Source organism: Miniopterus schreibersii (genome assembly GCF_964146895.1).
Source record: "Miniopterus schreibersii genome assembly, chromosome: 5".
In the NCBI taxonomy this organism is placed as follows: Eukaryota; Metazoa; Chordata; class Mammalia; order Chiroptera; family Miniopteridae; genus Miniopterus; species Miniopterus schreibersii.
This window is the reverse complement of record NC_138106.1, coordinates 63,554,560-63,574,306: the sequence shown is the minus strand read 5'-3', so window position 1 is coordinate 63,574,306 and position 19,747 is coordinate 63,554,560. Positions and strand designations below refer to the sequence as shown.

At 40.9% G+C, this 19,747-nt stretch overlaps 2 protein-coding genes across 10 annotated transcripts; one reads left to right on the top strand and one right to left on the bottom strand.

Annotated features, from left to right (window-relative positions):
* The first annotated feature begins 235 nt into the window (after positions 1 to 235).
* On the top strand, positions 236 to 7,897 carry CLDND1 (claudin domain containing 1). Of its 9 annotated transcripts, none has more exons than XM_081138606.1 (6): positions 246 to 379; positions 1,478 to 1,543; positions 1,840 to 2,081; positions 4,779 to 4,889; positions 6,182 to 6,319; positions 6,490 to 7,897. In XM_081138606.1, the coding sequence occupies exons 3-6, from the start codon at positions 1,859 to 1,861 to the stop codon at positions 6,708 to 6,710; spliced, it is 693 nt and encodes a 230-aa protein (XP_080994732.1). In that variant the 5' UTR covers positions 246 to 379; positions 1,478 to 1,543; positions 1,840 to 1,858; the 3' UTR covers positions 6,711 to 7,897. The 9 variants fall into 9 exon arrangements, with proteins under 9 accessions (XP_080994726.1, XP_080994732.1, XP_080994727.1 ...); XM_081138607.1 differs by having other exon boundaries at positions 278 to 379; positions 1,500 to 1,543; XM_081138602.1 differs by having other exon boundaries at positions 291 to 379; positions 1,775 to 2,081.
* A 9,339-nt stretch (positions 7,898 to 17,236) lies between these two features.
* Positions 17,237 to 18,178, bottom strand: LOC308558139 (olfactory receptor 5K1; the record flags this gene model as incomplete). Its single annotated transcript, XM_081139364.1, has 1 exon — positions 17,237 to 18,178. The coding sequence occupies one exon, from the start codon at positions 18,176 to 18,178 to the stop codon at positions 17,237 to 17,239; it is 942 nt and encodes a 313-aa protein (XP_080995490.1).
* Between the last annotated feature and the right edge of the window lie 1,569 nt (positions 18,179 to 19,747).

Below are 19,747 nucleotides of genomic sequence, written 5' to 3'. Positions count from 1 at the left end.
AGTTCGCCTTGTCTGTGCGCAGTTCCTCTTATCTAGTCCCTTCCTCCGTAAAATAGAAGAACCCATCAGCCTCCACCAGCCCGGACCTCCCGTTTGCGCGCTGCGCTCCCTCGGGAGCTGAACTACAACTCCCACAAGGCGCCGGGCGCTCGCGCCGCGCATGCCGTCCACCTCCCCTCTCGGCTCTTCCTCGGTCCCTCCTACAACTCCCACAAGCCCCCTCGGCCTCGGGCCTCGGCCAGGCCGGGGGCGGGGGCGGAGGCGAGGGAGTTATGGAGGGGGCGGGCTCTGCAGGGAAGTGCGTCAGAGGAGGCGCGGGGCGAGTAGGGCGCTGTGGTCTGAGCTTAAGGGTGAAGCTGGCGGAGCAGGAGGATGGGCGGTGAGTGAGCGGGGCCGGCGTCGCTGGGCGGGGGTCGCGTAGCCGTGCGACGTTGCCACTGCGGTTTAAGGAGGGGTCCCTTCCCCGTGCGCGGCTGGGGTGGGCGGGTTCTGAGCGGCGAGGCGGCGGCGGGGGACGTCCCTCGGCCAAGTGGTCTGGGGAGGGGCCTGCTCCGGTACCTGGGGCCCCTGGCCGAGGGCTGCGCGGGGCAACCCCCCCCGGCCCGGCCCCGCGTTCGCCTGCCGCGGCCCCAGGGTCGCGCCCCGCGAGGTGACAGCGCCAGGCGTCCGGCCTGGGGGAGCCGCCGCTCCGGGCGCCGGGACCCTTTAAGGTCATTTGGAAGCCCCGCGATGAAAGAGGGTTAAAAAGCCTAAAAATACAGACCCAACTTCAGGAGTTATCGTTAATGACTGAAATTGCCCTGACCTCTCCCGAGTCACTCGCATCGCCCAAACTCCGTCGCGGCAGTTGGCGAGCCTGTTTGGGGCCCCTCCGAGCGGCGTTTGGCGCGGTCGCGGCTCCTACTTGCAGGATTTGACTCAGCGGGATCCGCCTTGAGTCATTTTTCTGCGGCCATTTACTACCGCCGCTGAGCCCGCGTCCCCGCCTTGGGAGGGTTCATGTTTTGTCTAATTCAGAGTTTTCTTTACGGCTGAAGAGAGATCACTCAGTTTGCAGATGAGGTTCGGAAGTATAAGGAATGGGGAGTGGGTAGGAGCGGAGGGTTTGGCTGCGTGAAGGAGCTGGGCTCAGCTTTAGCGGATTAGGGGCAGACGGACACCTAGCATCGTGTGTTACGTTGTTCTTGCTCTTCTGTGCACCTGGACCAGCCTTTCTCCTCTATGGGTTCGCAGATAGCTTCAACGCAGCCTTCCCGACGCTAAGCCCTGTTTCTAGGTTTCCCTCTTCAGGGGAAACCGGGAGGAGCGGATTTCCTCTGCTTCCTTTTCTTGTGCCCTTTTCACACTCAGACCCCGAGCGCTTAACGCTCTGCAGCTTGTGTAAACATTCAACCTGTGATTAAAAATTTATGCATGGTGCGCTGCTGACCCTGGGCATGTCTGTTGTTTGTATCTGTAATGTGTATGTCCTTTTCAGTGTTGTCTGTTTTAGTGTGCAGGTGATAGACTAGAGAACAAGACCTCTGTCTCCGTAGCATCCTGGGTATGTGAACTTTCAATAAGTACTTTCATGATGACTTTTGTTTTGAACTTAATTAAAAACATGTGGTTTTGTGTGTGTGTGTTTTTTAAAAAACAGCAACAACAACAAACTCCTTAATGAGTAGACATTAAATAGCCAAAGGATGGGGAGTAAAGGGTAATTTGGAGATAATTTCTTTCAAAATAATCTTTATTTGTCCTTGAGTCTGACTTTTCTTCAACTTTTATACAGAGCAGTCTGAATGCCAGAATGGATAACCGTTTTGCTACAGCATTTGTAATTGCTTGTGTGCTTAGCCTCATTTCCACCATCTACATGGCAGCCTCAATTGGCACAGACTTCTGGTACGAATATCGAAGTCCAGTTCAAGAAAATTCCAGTGATCTGAACAAAAGCATCTGGAGTGACTTCGCTAGTGATGAGGCAGATGAAAAGACTTATACTGATGCACTTTTTCGATATAATGGCACAATGGGATTGTGGAGACGGTGTATCACTATACCCCAGAACATATATTGGAATAACCAAGAAAGGACAGGTATTTCTCTTTTTAACTTCTGTCTTCTTTACCTGTTTCAAAAATGGACAAAGTGATATGGTGATGGCCCAGTTATGTATAAGCTGGTTTATGAGTTCTTTCTCTCCTCAAAGAAATAAATCTTATGTGTGTCTTCTCTCCATACCACCTTCTCCTTCCACCTTCCATGACTTAACCATTGTACTCATAAATATTCGTTAGGTGAGTAACTGTCCTTATCTTGGGAAAGACATTTTAAATCTTAGTACTTATTTATCTATTCATTAAAACCCTTTTTATTAATCTCACATGTCATGAGGAAATAATTGGAAAAGTACATTGGGAGACTTTAAATACTTAGCAACTGGTAAAAAGGACTAGTATCCAAAATCAGTTCAACAAATATGAATTGATAGTCCTTTTATGTGTTAGCTGTGTTTTAGTAGATAGTATCATTTGCCCCCCTAAATCTTAGAGGATATAATTTGACCAACTCTACATTTAGATCTGTGCATATTTGAGACTTCTACAATTTTTTAGAAGATTTTTTATTTATTTTTAGAGAGAGGGTAAAGGAAAGGGAAGGGGAGAAAGAGAGAGAATCATCCATATGAGAGTGGAACGTGGATCTCTTCCTCCTGCACGCCCCCTCCCAGGGATCAAGCCCACAACCTGGGCATGTGCCCCAACTGGGAATCAAACGTGCGATGCTTCAGTGCACAGGGCAACGCCCAACTAAGCCACACCTGCCAGGGCTGTTTTACAACAATCTTGATAGAGTTTGTAGGTTAAAAATGTACAGAAGAAAAATAATCTAAGAAATTGTCTCTCAGGTTTATTTTGCAAGCATTCTTTTTTTAAAAATTTATTCTTGCCCAGCCGGATGTGGCTCAGCGGTTGAGTGTTGACCTAGGATCCAGGCGATCAGGGTTCCATTCCCGGTCAGGGCACATGCCCGGGTTGCGGGCTTGATCCCCAGTCAGGGGCGTGCAGGAGGCAGCCGATCAGTGACTCTCTCATCATTGATGTTTCTGCCTCTCTCCCTCTCCTTTCCTCTCTCTGAAATTAATAAAGATGTATTAAAAAAAAAAAAAAATTCTTATTGTTGAAAGTATTACAGATGTCCCCCCTTTTCCCCCCCATTGACCCCCTCTACCCCTCCCCCACCCCTCCTCAGGCCTTCCCCGTACTATGCAAGCATTATTAACATTTAAAAATTTTAATTTCCAGTTATTAAAATGGAAACTTTAGAGCTTTTTGTAAGGAACAACTTTATATTTTGTGTTTTATTTGTGGCTACGTCTGTTGGCCTCTTGGTGAGAATCACTGTATTCAGATCCCAGCACAACAGGCTTGAGCTGCCATACATCAGAAGAATGGTAGTTGTGATTTTATATGGGGGGAAAAAGGTAGTTTGCAAGAGAGAAAGTTGGTTAAAATTTATTGTAAAATGTTTAACTCTATGAGAACATGGGAGTACTTGATATTTGAATCTTAGCAACCATTTATCCTTCATTCAACAAATATTTATTGTATGTTTCCATGTTCCAGGGCCTAGAAGCTTGGAGTACATCAGAGAAAGTAAAAATAAAAATTCTTACTCCTGGGGGAACTACTTACATTCTAGTAAGGGGTCACAGGCAATAACCATAGGTATAACCATAGTATAAACAATAAATAATTGTATGTTAGAAGATGACATGTGCTATGAAAAAATATAACAAAGGGAAGTTGGAAATACATACTATGTTGGTGGGCATAAGTTTACGATATTCAGTAGTATAGGCAGGATAGGCTCCAACAAGAAGATATCACTTGAGAAAAGACTTGATATAGGTGAAGGTGTTGGCCAAATAGGTAATTATGGAAGCAGAGGGAATCATTTAGGTTGGAAGAAGCAATAACTGCAAAGGCCCTGTGTTGGGAGCATGCCTAAAATAGTCAAGGACCAGCAAGGAAGCCCCTGGGCTGGAGTGGAAGGAGAGGGAGAGTGGGTATTCTGTCAGAGACGTGTGCTCTGGGAGTGGGGGTAGTGCAAATAATGCAGGATTCTCTAGGCATGAAGAGGACTTCAGTTTTTACTCTGAATGTGATGGAGCCATTGGGGTGCTTTGAGCAGAAGAGAGATGATCTGGTCACCTAGGCTGATATGTTGAATACACGTGACAGGCAATGGTGGAAGCCAGGAGACTAGTTAGGAGGTTTATGCACTAATTCAGGTGAGAGATGATTGTGACTCAGACCAGGGTGGTAGTACTGAGCACTGGCTGGACTCTAAATATATTTTGAAGGTAGAGCCTCTTGAATTTCCTGATGGGATGCATGTGGGCAAGATTGACTAAAATTTCTAGGCTGAGGAACTGGAAGGGTGGAATTGTCATTACCTGAGATGAGGAAGATGGCTGGTGGAGTAGGTTAGGGAAGAAGATCAAAGTTCTGTTTGTTTGTGTCCCTCCTCCTTTCTCATCTTCTTACATGTCCTCATTCATATCCTCCTACTTTTTTCTCCCTTTCTTGTGCCCATGTCTTAAGCCTGCCACTGAGAACCACTGGCATCTATTGGGCATTGATCCTACATGTCAGGGCTAAAGAGGCTGCTGTCTCCTCTGGGAACATCTTTCTGTATCACTTTATTTCAGAGAATAATTACTCAAAAGAGATTTTTTGTTAAATGCTTATAACTAAAACAACAAGCAATCATTGTTGTTCTTGTTCCAGAATCATTTGATGTGGTCACAAGATGCATGAGTTTCACCCTAAATGAGCAGTTCATGGCAAAATTTGTTGATCCTGGAAACCACAATACTGGGATTGATCTGCTTCGGACTTGTGAGTACTTTGATATCTGTAGGACAATTAGGGAAAAATAGGAAATAATTTTGCCGTTTTTTTGAACTCTGATTTTAGAACAAGATGAGTTACTACACAGTGTCAACTTGAAATAAGATCTCTAACAGTATCTCAACAAACTCTGATCTGTTGATAACATATTTTAGAAGTTAGGTACATACTTACCAAACCGCAAATAGGAAGTTGAAAGAGCAAAATAACACATTGGATGACAAAATTCAGACCCTTCAAAAGGTGTTATTAATGAGCCCATTTAAAGAGGAAATTTAATAGGGATAAAAAATAAATTCCTATATTTGAGTTAAACACTTCAGCTTCCTGAGTTCAGGTAGGGATGTGTGAAAACAGTTGACTGCAGGCTCTGTATGAGTCAATTGAATGTCAGGCCTGCCACAAGTGTTAATCAAGTCTCAGGTGGTAGTAACAGAAGTGTAGGTGTCAAAAATAAATGAAAGTATATATTAGGAGTATTTATTATTCCTTGAAGATCGTGCTACCCAAGAGATATGTCTTCAGATTTGGACCTAGTTTCTAATCTATAGAGACTTAGTGGAGCTTACCTGGAAGATTGACCATGTCATGAGAAGAAACATTGATTAAATGGCAAGTATCAATCTTGCCTTGCAAATTCATAGGAAGAAGTTTATCTATTACTAACAGAGTTTGAAGGACTTTTAGTTAGAGAAAAGACTTTTATGAATAGTTCCAGAAGTAAAACTAACATTAAAAGGTAGATTTGGTTTGGAGCTGATATTATAATACATTGCTAATAGTTAAAATAACTTAAAAATGGAATGGGATGCTTTATAAAGTCATCAGCTTTCTTCCCATGTAGTTGAAGGAATTTATGATAATTACAACTGCCATTTATTGAGTGTCTGGTAAATACCAGATCCTTAGTAGAGGATCTTTATGTATATTTTTCAACCGGTTTTTTTTTTTTATCATCACCATTCATTGACTTGTTATTCCTGCCATAGATCCTGTAAGGACTTAGATTTGTTTGTATGTAGAGCCAGAATGTTTTGCTTCAAATGCTCTCTCTGCTAGTTTGTAGACCTGTCCTGCTGAGATCAGTAATTGTTAACTGTTAGTGTCCTTTTACTTTTATCAGGACAAAGTTAGCATTCTTTTGAACAGTATGCTTTACAAAACCTCAATATTCCTTTCTGATTTTTGAGAAAAGATCTATATAGAATATGAAAGAAATTGCCATTGCGGGAAAACTGTCTGGAACCGTGGTAACATTTTTTTTCTCTTTTTTATTCCAGATCTTTGGCGTTGCCAGTTCCTTTTACCTTTTGTTAGTTTAGGTTTGATGTGCTTTGGGGCTTTGATTGGACTTTGTGCTTGTATCTGCCGAAGCTTGTATCCTGCCATTGCCACAGGCATTCTCCATCTCCTTGCAGGTGTGTTTGTCATCAGACTTAATATTTTATCTTCTTTCTGTCTCCCTAGAGACCGAAGAGTTGTAATTCTTAAACACTCATATATCATTGCCCTGTCACATTGCCTGAAAAATTCTTATGGTGATCTTATCTGCTTATGTTTTATTTTGTGTTCTGAATTTCCCTCCAAGGTCTGTGCACACTGGGCTCAGTGAGTTGTTACGTGGCTGGAATTGAACTGCTCCACCAAAAACTAAAGCTGCCTGAGAATGTGTCTGGTGAATTTGGATGGTCCTTCTGCCTGGCTTGTGTCTCAGCTCCCTTACAGTTCATGGCTTCTGCTCTTTTCATCTGGGCAGCTCATACCAACCGGAAAGAGTACACCTTAATGAAGGCATATCGTGTGGCATGAGGGGGAAACTAGCTGCTATACAATTTCCATTTTTATTATTTTTTAAGAGTAATATTTTCCCTTGCCCCCTCCCCAATTGTTTTTAATTTAACTATTTTTTTGCGGATATATTATTTTATCTTGAAAATCCGCTTTATTTATTCACACAGTTGTTTTTTAATACAACTAAAATTTATATGCATTACTCTGAGGGATTCCATATTTCAAACAAACTAATCTAGGGTCAGAGTCCAGACAGAAGGGAATGGGTAGATACTTGGCACAAATTTGTGAAAGATAACTGATAGTGGGAAATTGACCCAGAATAAGTTCTGCTGATGTCTGTTAGACTTTTCAGTAAAGTGATTGTATTCACTGAACTGGAAATTTTATTTTCACTGGGAAACCTCATCATTGTCAAAACTTATGTTCACTTTGCTGTTATAGTTAGCCGGTCAGCCAGAGGTATTAATGCTGTTTTCGGAAACTTAAGCTACGTAAAGTCGGGAAATTATCTAAGATCCTTTTCCCTAAATATTGGCTGGCATATAGCTACACTGAGATGAAATATGACAGCTGTTTATCTACACCGTGTCTGTCTACAAGAAAGGAAGTGAAAAATAATAGAATTTACTTGAAATTTTAACTTTGGAACTGCAGGAGTTCCAGTTCAGCCAAACAAGATTAACCTAATTTTACTTTTTTTTAAAAAAACTCTCCTTAATATGTCAGTAGGATTTTTAGTACCACCAAACCATTTTGGATTTTTGCTCCTTCCCCTTAATACAGCTGGCTTATTACAAGATTGCTTTCTTTTTAATACTACTTCGGGAACACAGAGTAAAATTCTTCAACTGCTATCTCTTTATTTTAACTAAGTACCATAAAGAACGTTCCACCATAAAGACCCTCTGGAGTTAGGAAAGCTACCACAACCGGGATGGTTGTTAACTTCCAACTATGGTCTTTATTTCTTTGTGAAATGATGTGCCTTTCCTTGCCTCAGTCCCTTCCTGGTGTGTATCAGCATTATTTAATGTCATTAAATTCAACCATTTTTTGATAAATATGTCTATAAACATTGAAGTTTTGAAAATCTTATTTATTTCATTACTGTAGCACTTGACAGATTTTTTAAAATGTAACTTAGTAATTTCTTACACTATCCTAGATCTGTCTTTTATAAAAAATAAAATTAAAAATGAGAAGAGACTCAAGTTGATTTAAATCCTAATACCTTAGGATAAAGGAGCACAAGATTCTGAATGAGCGTCTCTGTGGTTATCTCTGGAAAATGCTTTGTTGCTTTATAGGCCTATCTTTATGCCCAGTGTTTGGGCCTCTGTTTTATCTTCCAGGAAATATAGGAACCTCTTAACCACACTAGAAAATAAGACTCTTTATCTCTTATGTTTCAGAGTTTTAAAACATGTTTTCAAAGTGGTTTTGTGATCTCTGTCATACTTAATGTGGCTAGTTTTTTTAATAATTTCACTTAATGGCTGTGGGTACTTGTGTTCTATACTAAAGAAATAATCAAGTCAGCTTTTGACTTCCAACAAATCCGGTATTACTCTGCAGCTGATTATTGCCTAGGAAATGGCTCACTACTCGGTTCTCCCTCTCTTCCTTACTCTTGAAGTGTCATTGCCCTTCAGCACCTTCTGTGGAAGGTAGGCAGGAGAAAAGCTAAGTGAACAAACACAAAACGCTTTGGGGAATGGGATTTTAAAGTGACTGAACAACAGGGCATTTTTGTGTTGGGAATTATTTTAGACAGTGGTCCCTGCCTCTTGTCACTCCAAAGTTATCTGTGACTGTCATTGTAACATCAGTCTCGAAACTCAGTCAGACTGACTTTTGTGTTACAGCCTTACCAGTAGCATCCTGTAATATGGAAAGCTAGCACCATAAGCCCCTGTGCTAAGTATGTGTTGTAGTTGATATGTGTGTGTGTGTGTGTGTGTGTGTGTGTGTGTACACACACACACACACATATGTATTTAAAATATATCTTTATTGATTTCAGAGAGAGGAAGGGGGGGAGAGAGAGAGAGAGACATCAATGATGAGAGAGTCGTCATTGATCAGCTGCCTCGTGCAGGCCCGCCTCCTGCACGCCCCTGACTGGGGATCGAGCTGGCAACCCGGGCATGTGCGCTGACCAGGAATCGAACCACGATCTCCTGGATCCTAGGTCAGTGCTCAACTGCTGAGCCGCCTGACCAGGCTGTAGTTGATATTTTAAGCACGTTGCAGAATAGCTGAAGTCATCCTCTCCTGTGAAGACATTTTTCTTTGGAATACATAGGGCCATGTTGTTTCATTCAATGTGAAAATTACAGTAGTTTTTCAGCTGTCTCATGATTCTAAAGAGCTAGTAGAATCATATGAATTTCTGATATTTGACCATTTTTTAAATTAATACATAAAGTGAGTGGCAAGTAAAGTCCTATTAATCTCTTCACCTAATCTTTGAAAGTAACCCCCAAAGTAAAAAAGTAATTTTCAGATTTTTCAGAATGAGCTTTATGGCAACTTAAGAAACCTGTTTTAAAATCTTAATTTTTAAAACAATTTATCTTTATTGTCGAATGGTTCCTAACCTCATAACTGAATGATGTGATATCTTCTATATCGTTTTTAGCAAAAGACTCATTCCAAAATTTCTTAGGGCTAGCCATAAAAACAGTAAAAGTTCATACAATAAAAAAGGCATCATAATTCGAGAAGAATTTATTCAGTTAATTCTATTCCTACTATTTATATCATGATAACACCAGGGTCTCAAGAATTTAATAGCAATGTGTTAGGTTTGCCTGCTCTGTGTGTGTGTGTGTGTGTGTGTGTGTGTGTGTGTGTGTGTGTGTATTGGGGGCAGGATACACTTGATAACTCACTTAGGGGTGAACTGATTTCGTTAAACAAGTGAAAAGAATGAGATAATCATACAACAAATCAATTTAGAATTTGGTTTTTCTATTTCAAAGATGACATCAAATTGTATACTAGCAGTTAAAACTTATAGATCCAGACATCTTCAGTTGACTGTAAAATACATGGTGTGAGGACATTCTAAAATTTAACCCTCATCTTGGCTTTCACCTGAAACAAAAACAGCCTGTTGAATTTACCTGATTTGCCAGTTGCAACACTTCCTGAAGTTTCCTAGCAAGGGAAAGGAGCAGGCAGTGGGTGCAGTTCTGAAGATGCAAATTACTTCACAAGCTGGAGGAAACTTTGTCCTGGCACAGATGGGTGGAGTCTTGACCTCCTTCCAGCTTTCTACTCATTAGGGAATAATGATTCATACCTTGAAAAGAAAATTAAAACAAGGAAGCACAGCTATGGATAGGAATTCTTTTGTCTGTTGCTCATTAGCCGTTGGAACACAGTATTGTAATGAGATACGTTTTTCCCTTGGATCAAATGACGTGCCAATGTCCTGCAAATTCACTATGTGGAAATTCTAAATTGCAAAAGAATAAATTAGATTTGCTACATAGAAGTTACCATAAGAGTTACTTCAATCCTCTTTAGTACAAGCATTTCTAGTAGCAAAATCAATACATTATTTGATACTAACATTTACATACTTGCAGCAAACTTGTATAAAGCAAGATCCACTTTATATTTTTATTTTTGTTGAGTTTAAAAATGTGAAATAAGGAGAGAAAGATAATTCTTGTTTTGTCTCCGCCTTTTAACCCTTTGCGGTCATATTAAATTTGGACATGGGTGTCGTACTGGTCGGAAATAATTTCCATTGAAAGAGCAGTGATACATAACATGCAAGATTATGAAGGATAAACGAGAAATTATGAACTGATACATGAATGAATAGAGTTAAGATTCGTACGGTTCCTTGCTGTGGTGGCTGAGAGCAGACATACGACCGGAACGGTAAAAAAGCTTTGGTGGCTGAGAGTAGACAAACGACTGCAAAGGGCTAAAATGCCTGACTTTCTGGGTAATGCACCACCTTCCCTCTTGTGGCTTGGAGTCCCAGAATGTGAACTTTACCTTACCTCTCCCGCAGCCTTCCAGCCCCTCCCAGTCTTCTAGGCTCCTGCTCTTGATTTTCTGGACTCCGCTTGTTTTGTCATTGGTAGTTCACAAGGGACTTTGATTCTTTTATTCTCATAATATCCCTTGGCATATTTCTTCTCGATCTTTAGCCTTATCTTCATATGCGCTATCCAGTTTTCTTATTTTCAGCTTCAAAGGATGGCTGTTAAAAACTATAAAGTGATTCTGTTAAAAAGATTATGCAACTTGGCTTTAGCTGCTTGATAGTTTTAACCATCTCTGACTGTTTCTTAATCTCTACCACACATTTTCCAATCTCTAGTAGAATCTTCTTCCTTAACTTCTACAGAAGTTTATGTTCTCTTTAATGGGGGAGTATTGGAATGAACTATCCCAGTTTCTCCAAATCTCACTACACAAGAAGAAATGTATTGTTTGGAGAGATTGCTGGGATCATGGCATCCACAAAAAGCAACAAAGTGTATGGAGGTTAAGTATCCAGCTCAGGAGACAATGCTAAATTTGCAATCCCAGGTCTGTTGCCTTTCTCGATCCTCACTCTCCCTATCTGTGAAATGTTATCATACCTGCCTCTTAGAGTTGCAATAATGATTGTGTCAGTTGCTCAGCTTAAATGAGCCCCTCAAAAAATGCTAGTTATGACTGGTGACATTAAGAGGGGATGGGGTTACCAAATTTATGAAGCTGGGTTCTCAGCTTAGGCCACACATTAGAATTGCCTGGAGAATGCTAAAGAGTCAGACATGCTAACAGGTCAGACTTGTGGAAACGGGAGGCAGACCCATTATTTCAGACTTTCCTCAGTGTCACCTATCTAACAGGTTGAGTTTTTCCTTTAGATCAATATGTATTTTTTAAAAACTAAGTACAGTTACTAAAAATGTTTTTCAGAAACTTATGCCCTAGAGATTCTGATCTTGGTCTGGGGTGTGGCCAGGTCACTGCAATGTTTTAAACCTTCCTAAATGATGCCAGTGGGATAGCTATGTTTGCAAAATATGCTAGAAAGCTATGTTTAAAAGCAGTAAGTAGGATTCTTTCTCTCCTACGCAGATTGTTAGAAGGAGAGAGTAGGCTCTGTCAAGTAAATAGACCTGGCACAGTGCCTGCTTTCTAGAAGCTGTTTCCCTCCTGTGCTTTCCAGGCTGATGACGCTGTTTGAGACGGGCCCGCATCCGTCACACACCACTGCTGGTTGGAGGTGTGTATGAAGAGTCTGCCTGCAGATCCAGTATACTCCAGTCAGTGGCTAGTCTGACGGTTCAGATTTGGCAGGAGGGAATAGGAAACCTTGTTTGTTTTGGCTACATTTCCAAATTACTTATCTAATCCAGTACTTTCAGGGAACCTGTAGCTGGTGTGATTAGGCCTCTGTAAAGAAAATTAGATTCTTGATTCAAAGGAAAAATTTTTATGATCCCTACATTATTCTCAATAATTACTTATTTACCAACAATTTTTAAAAATTAACCATCCAAATCAAATTGCATTGCATGTGGTAGTGGTTGATTTTAGGAGCCTGAGAACAAGCCGCAGGAATCCAAGTTCCTCCCATCCCCTCAATGGATCAATTACTCCTAGAATAGTTCACAATTTCTTTAAGTGGCCTTACACGGTCACCAGCAATTTCTGTACTTTAGACACACTGGCCTTCGGTTTTTTCCAGTGGGCCATCCTACAGCAGTTTAGGAACATGGCCTGATGATTTTTTGATCACCCACCGTTTCTCCTCCCTTGAATCCTGGTGATTGCTTTGACCATTTGAGTTTGGTTAAAGTGATACTATGAATGGCTGTAAGTCACATATAAAGCTATATGTGACTTCCGATTGGTTGTCTTGGAACACTTGGTTTCAGAATACTCACTGGTGGGATGCTCTGTCTCATAAACCAGCTGCCATGCCATGAAGCCCAGATCACACAGAGAGGCCCTCCATAGGTGCTGCAGTGAAAATCCCAAGCGAAACTTCCAGGTGACAGCCGGTGCTCCTCCCGGCCTTGAGCACCAGCCAGCTGGCATGTCCAGCCCTGCTGAGCCTGCAGATGACACTGACCCAGCCGCTGTCTACTATAACCCCAGGAGACTCCAATCAAGAACCACCCAGTTGCCCTGCCGGGCGTGGCTCAGCGGTTGAGCGTCTGCCTAGGATCCAGGAGATCGTGGTTCGATTCCCCGTCAGGGCACATGCCCTGGTTGCGGGCTTGATCCCCAGTCAGGGGCGTGCAGGAGGCAGCCGATCAATGACTCTGTTGTCATCGATGTTTCTATCTCTCTCTCCCTCTCCCTCCCTCCCTCTGAAATCAATAAAGATATATTTAAAAAAAAAAAAAAAAAGAACCACCCAGTTGAGCCCAATCAACCTACAGAACTGTTAAAAATTGTTTCATGCCACTACATTTTGGAGTCATTTGTGATACGGTCACAGTCTCTAGAACAATGCTCTTTCCTACCACAGGCTGTCAGAAGGTTTTCTCTTTTTCTAACCTGCTCCCCACTCTACTTCCTTCCGCACTTTTAATCTGGCTAATTTCTATTTATCTTTCTAATCAAAGCTTAATATGTACTTCCTCAGCAAAATTTTCCCTGATCGTCTTTCTTGGGTAGTTCTCTTATCTTTTCACAGCACTCTGAAGTTCTTGGGTACGGCAGGCCGTGAAGTGCGAGGTTGAGAGCGGTTCTATTTGTCATCACTTTTTTTTTTAATCCTCGCTGGAGGATATTTTTCCCATTGCTTTTTCAGAGAGAGCGGAAGGGAGAGAGAGAAAAAATCAATGTGAGAGAGACACATCAATTGGTTGCCTCCCGCACTTCTCCCACCGGGGCTGGGGACTGAGCCTGCAACAGAGGTACGTGCTCTTGTCCAGAATCGAACCCAGGACCCTTCAGCCGGTGGGCTGACACTAACCACTGAGCCAAACTGGCTAGGGCTGTCATTGTTTCTTTTAAACCCCATGGATCCTGTCTTCCCAAACCTTAATAAACTCTAAGGTAGGTTTTGGGGTCACTCCAAACTCTGATTAATCCCAAGGCACCCCTTGAGGAGGATGATGAGCGTTTCTAGACGACCTTCTGCAGACCCGGCACAGGGTCTAACATCTCAGTTTGGACAGTGCAACTTCTGATAAAATTAAACTGAGATAACTAGATGAACTACATTGAAGTCTAGTTAAACGTTATTAAATTGTAATGATTTTTGTTTAACACCTTCCTCTGCTGGGCTCCTTGAAACTCCCAAGAGCAGAGCCCGGCATCACTCGCGGCCCACAGCGCTTAGCCAGCGGCCCGTGTATGACGCAGTGCTCAGTAAGGATTCACTGACCGGTGCATGATAAACACACTTAGATTACGCAGCTGACCTTTGGTCGTCTGTGAGCTAATCTTTTAAGCCTGGTTACCCACAGTACTCATTTTTAGGTATAAGTACATGCATATAACATACCTAATAAATGTTGAGCTTAGAACAAATAAGTTATTTTCTTGGTGTATATTGCCTCAGGAAGAGAGTAGTAACCTTTTTATCTCAAATCTTAGTATTTCCCTCTAAGCAGGGGCTGCATATTTAAATATAAAGCAAGTTAAATAGACAAGAGAGAGGGAGCACTGTGGAGAATGAAGCTGTTTAGTTTACTCTGCCAGTGACGTGGCATGCACTGTAAATATCCTGTACCAGTTCTCTCCTTTTGAATAGCCCGCGCTAGATGAGTCCCCAAGAGGCAGGGCTGTGCCTTCGCAATTCTTTTTACTGTGTGTCCCCCATGTACTTCCCACACCAAGAGGAACTAAGCTCGGGACACGCTTTCCTGGGCTGACAGGAGGAAGGATGCCTCGCTCTGCGGGAGGGGTTGAGGCGGGCACGGGGGTGTCGGGGAGCGTTACAGAGGAGGACAGCCCTCAGCCCTGCCAGCTTTTCATCTCTCGGGCGCTCCGAGCTGGCTTCTGCAAGAGTCCTTGCCGTGAGAAATGTCAGCCTTGCCCTTTGCCTCTGCGGCCACGTGAGACTGAGAGTGCTCAGGCTCAGACTTTGCAGAGTCTGCGCTTCGCCCGACTGCTAGTGGGGTCCAGTGAAGCTGAGCAGATAGCGTGTTTCGGGGCCCTCCCTCCTCCCGCTCTTAGCTCCGCTTCTTCAGGCAGCCCCTGGCTTTCTAGGAGACTCACGACCGGGGCATTATCTGCCTTTGGTGTGTGCGAGAGCAGTGGCTTCGAGGTTTGTCCCTCATTCCTCGGGCCTCTTCCTGCTGAAGGGCTGGCAAAGAGCTGCTGAGTTGGTTTGTGCTACTCAGATAAGGAGTCACGCCTCCCAAGTAAGTCATTTCCATTTTAACACCTGGACTTTCAAGACCTTAGCTTTTTCTTTTTGCTCTTCTCCCTTCCTGCCCGCCTTTCTTTCTTCCCCAATACAGTGTTTGAGCATCTCGGCTGGCGCCGGGCATGGCCATAGGCCCGGGATGCACATCGCACCCCTTCCCTTGTGGGGGGCAAGTGGAACAGGGGCTGCCCCTCAAAGCGCGGCCACACAAATAGTTTTCTTTAATATGAAAGCATAACGCATTTCATTTTTTAAGACCATGAATCATACTCTTAGTCATCGATCATGCTCGTTCTTGCTGATTTGGCAAGAAAAATAAAATCCATTCAACAGGTTTGTCTCGACATTCTGATGGTAGACTATGTCATTGCTACAGAAACGAAATATTTTGACCAGGAGAATAGTTTGGGGCCCCTCAAATTCCATGGCTTTGTCTACTCACAGTGCTAGTCTATATATAATTGTCTTGCAGGGATGACTAACTCAGCTTTGCCCTGTTGTCCCCAGTTGTGGTGACCTCAAGTAACTCTTTCATGTTGCAGATTTATTGCAAACGTGCTGAACGTCTCTCCCCGCTCATCTGTGCAGCTGACATACCAGCAAACCTAGGCGCCTGCCCGTAGGAGTCCTAACCCGCCCAGCAGGATGTCACAACCAGAGGGGGTCCTTTTCTCATGTTCCCTCTACGGTTTTATGACGAACTAGTTCAGCATAGGTGCATATCTCGACATAACGTTATGTTTAGAAAAAATTCCCAGAAGTTTTTTTCTTTTGACAGGAAGTTTTGAATTTTTATCTCAATCAATTTTCCTTTATTTCATGCATGTTCTTTTATCTTTATCGTCTAAAGGGAGTATTAGAGGAAAAATATCTGTAAGTAATATTATCATATAATGACGCATTTCTTCAAAACTAACAGACGAATTTGATAATACACTCCTTTCCACATTAGGATTTGGCTTTTGTTCCCTTATGAAAAGGAATTGCGTTTTTTGTTAATACAGTAAACAGGACTAACTAGTTTCGTTGTCTCTGTCTCCTGGGATTGAATTGATTCACCGAGAACAACAAAACATAAAATTATAATACAAACAGATGAATACAATTTAAACTGAGTAAAATAGGAAGTTCATAGTTAAAAGATAAAATAAGATTTGTTTAAAATAAATTATTTTAATGGTTGTTCTACCATATTTCTATGAAGTTCTTACCTAAATCTCTTGCCCAATAAAACTGAAATAGTTTTTTTTTTAAAGATCTATAGTTCAATAGTTAACTGGCTACTGTATGAGATTTTCCTTTTAAAAACTAAATGTATTTACCTCCTTCTGGGATGTTTTGGTAATTTCTCCCCTTTTTTGTATTATCACTTATCATAGGTGAGCTGAGACAGTAAGAAATTGTTCAATTAGCATATTTTATAGTTTATAATAGCAAGTTGGTAAATACTTTTACTGCTAGTAAGTATTGGAATAATGAAGAATGATGAGAGGAAGTATTTTGTAACATAAGGTTACACATTTATATGCTCAGAGGAGCCAGGAGGTGGCATAAAATAAAACTAATTGTTGCCAGATCTCCCTACTTTTCAAGAGAAGTTAAAACTTGCTTTTATAAATATTCTCCTGATTTTTAAATCTTGGAAATTAATTTCTTAAAAGTCCTATGCTGTTCTGCACTGCATGAGCTAAACTAAGCACTTCCGTGATGCAATTCTGGATGATCCTTCGTGACTTCTTATATGATAATTGAGAGTATGGGTTTTAGAGTTAGCCTTGGGTTAAAATCACAAGTACATTAAACCCTCAATTTTGGAGTGTTCATGATCCAAGATATTATTACAGTGGGCTGGCTACAAATGTTTGATAGAATTCTTCTTTCTATTTGTAATTGCTAGTTTTGTTGTTTTTATTTCTTTTTTTAGTCTGACAATTTTTAAATTTTTATTTCCCCCCCAGTTTTATTGCTTTTATTTTGGATGCTGATAATCCCTGATGCTGACACATTCCGTGAGCTTGGCAACATACTAAGTTGTTTCTCGAAGGAATTCAGTTTGGTTCTCATTTTTTTTTGTTAAGATTTAGCACAGTTACTCTTTAGTGCATATTTTTTCCTTTATGTATTGCTGCTTAATTAATTTTATTATGACATTTTCAAATATTTTATATATAACTTGCTCATGTCATTTTTTTCAAACTTTCTTGAGATAATATTTCTTCAAAGTTTTTCTCAAGATGCTTATTATTTTCTTATTTCTCAGGCTATAAATAAAAGGGTTTAGTAAGGGAACTACTATTGTAAACAAGATAGCAGCTGGTATATCTTTATCTCCTTCTTCAAGCAAATTTGGTCTAATGTACATGAAGAAAAGAGATCCATAGAATAACACAACAGACAAAAAGTGGGATGCACAGGTAGAAAAGGCTTTAACCCTTCCCCCTTTGGATTTCATTTTGAAAATAGTAAAGAGAATGTAGAGGTAAGATATTAAGACACAACCTATGGTGAAGACTTGAATTGAACCTGAAAAGACAAATAATACCAGTTCATTGATATAAGGATCAACACAGGAGAGCCTGTATAACGGAAGAATATCACAGTAAAAGTGGTTGATGTGGTTAGATCCGCAGAAAGTTAACCTGAACAGAAGCCCTACATGGACCATGGAATGCATATTCCCAGCTATGTAGGCGCCTGTGGTCATCTGAAAGCAGAGCTGCTTTGACATCACGGTGTGGTACTGCAGGGGGCTGCAAATGGCCACATGGCGGTCGTAGGCCATCGCCGCCAGGAGGAAGCAGTCTGCAGTTTCAACAGTGCAGAGAAAGTAAAACTGTGCCATACATTCATAGAGGGTAACCACTCTGTTCTCAGAGAAGAAGTTCCCTAACATCTTAGGAGTAACGGCACAGGCACAGCAAGAATCCACAAGAGCCAGGTTGCCCAGAAAGATGTACATTGGTGTGCGAAGACTATGCTCTTTTGAAATTAGTATCATCAGGCTGAGATTCCCCACCATAGTGATCAGATAGATGGTCAAAAACACCACAAAGAGAAGGGTCTTCAGCTCTGGGTGATCTGTAAATCCTGTGAGGATAAAGTCACTTTTCATGGTGTGATTTTCTTCAGCCATTCCTGACCTCTCTGTTGAGGAAAAATTGTGGAGAAATGAGGTACTAATTTATAATATGCCCAAGTCAACCATTTATTTATTTATTTCGAGCCTAGAAGGACGCGGAGCCTCTCCCATAATGCTTTCACATGTCACATGATTTTGGTGCATGACCAGTTCTGGGGAAGTATCAATTTCCTAAAGCTATTACTTTTTAAGCTACTTATTTAACATTTTTTTCCAACATATGTTCAAGAAAAATATTAGCTTATATGCACAAAGATGACTTTTGAGATCTTGAGGGAAATATTTTTCTATATAGTTTCTTCTATATAGTTTAGGTAAAGCTGATTCATAATTTAAGTGTCAGCAATTGGAAACAGTGTTGCCAAATAATTTTAATAACTGTATACATCCAGATTAACAATGTTATCTAAAAGACTATTTTCATACACCCATGTTTATAGCGGCATAACTCCACAATAGCCAACTAAAATGTCCATTGGTGGATGAATGGTTGAACAAAATGTGATATATCCATACAAAGGAACATTTTTCATCCATAAAAAGTGATGAAATTCTGACGCATGTTAAAAAATAGATGAACCTTGGTGACATTATGCTAAGTGAAATAAACTAGACACAAGAAGATAAATATTGTATGATTTCACTTACATGAATTAAAGTAGCCACATTCATAGAGGCAGGAAGTAGAATGGTGGTTGTCAGGGAGGGAGGAAATAGGGAGCTATTGTTTAATGAGTACAGAGTTTCAGTTTGGAAAGTTGAAAAGTTCTAAAGATGGATAGTGATGATGGTTACACAATCTAACTGTAGTTAATGCTTCTGAACTGTATACTTAAATATGGTTAAAATGGTAATTTTTATGTTATGTATATTTTAACACAAGAAAAAGACATTTTTAAATATTAGTTTCATTTGTATATTCTTAGCAACTTATTATCTTCAATGCTAGTTAAGTATATATTTAAAAATAAAATGGTTTGAGGACAAACGAGGGCTGTTTACAAGGTATTTATATCAAGGAGCCCGGGTTGGGGAGAGAGGGAGTGATGTGGATGGAAGTAGGAAGGAGAGAGAGAAAGGAGGGGGAAGAAAAAACAAAAAGGCTATATTAACACCCTTCGAGGTTGTTTATAATGCCATCTCTGCATGCAATGTAAAGTTATTAATGTGTGCGTGTGTGTAAAGAAATTTAAATGCTGCCAAAAGAATTTGGAAAAATCAAATTCTCCAAAAAAATCCAAGAGGAAGGAACACTTCCAAACTCTTTTTACGAGACCGTATTAGCCTAATTCCAAAACCAGATAAAGACACTACAAAGAAAGAAAATTACAAGCCAATATCTCTGATGAACATAGATTCTAAAAAACCAACAAAATATTAGCAAATCGAATCCAGCAATATATTAAAAAGATCATACACCATGACCAAGCGGGATTTATTCCAGGGATGCAAGGCTGGTACAATATTTGCAACTCAATAAACGTGATACATCACATAAATAAATGAAAGACAAAAATCACATGATCATATCAATAGATGCAGAATAGGCATTCGATAAAATCC

Coding starts and splice junctions, on each gene's coding strand:
- CLDND1 (XM_081138599.1), top strand. Junction 4,890..6,181: donor GATTGATCTGCTTCGGACTT/GTGAGTACTTTG, acceptor TTTTTATTCCAG/ATCTTTGGCGTTGCCAGTTC. Junction 6,320..6,489: donor CATTCTCCATCTCCTTGCAG/GTGTGTTTGTCA, acceptor TTTCCCTCCAAG/GTCTGTGCACACTGGGCTCA.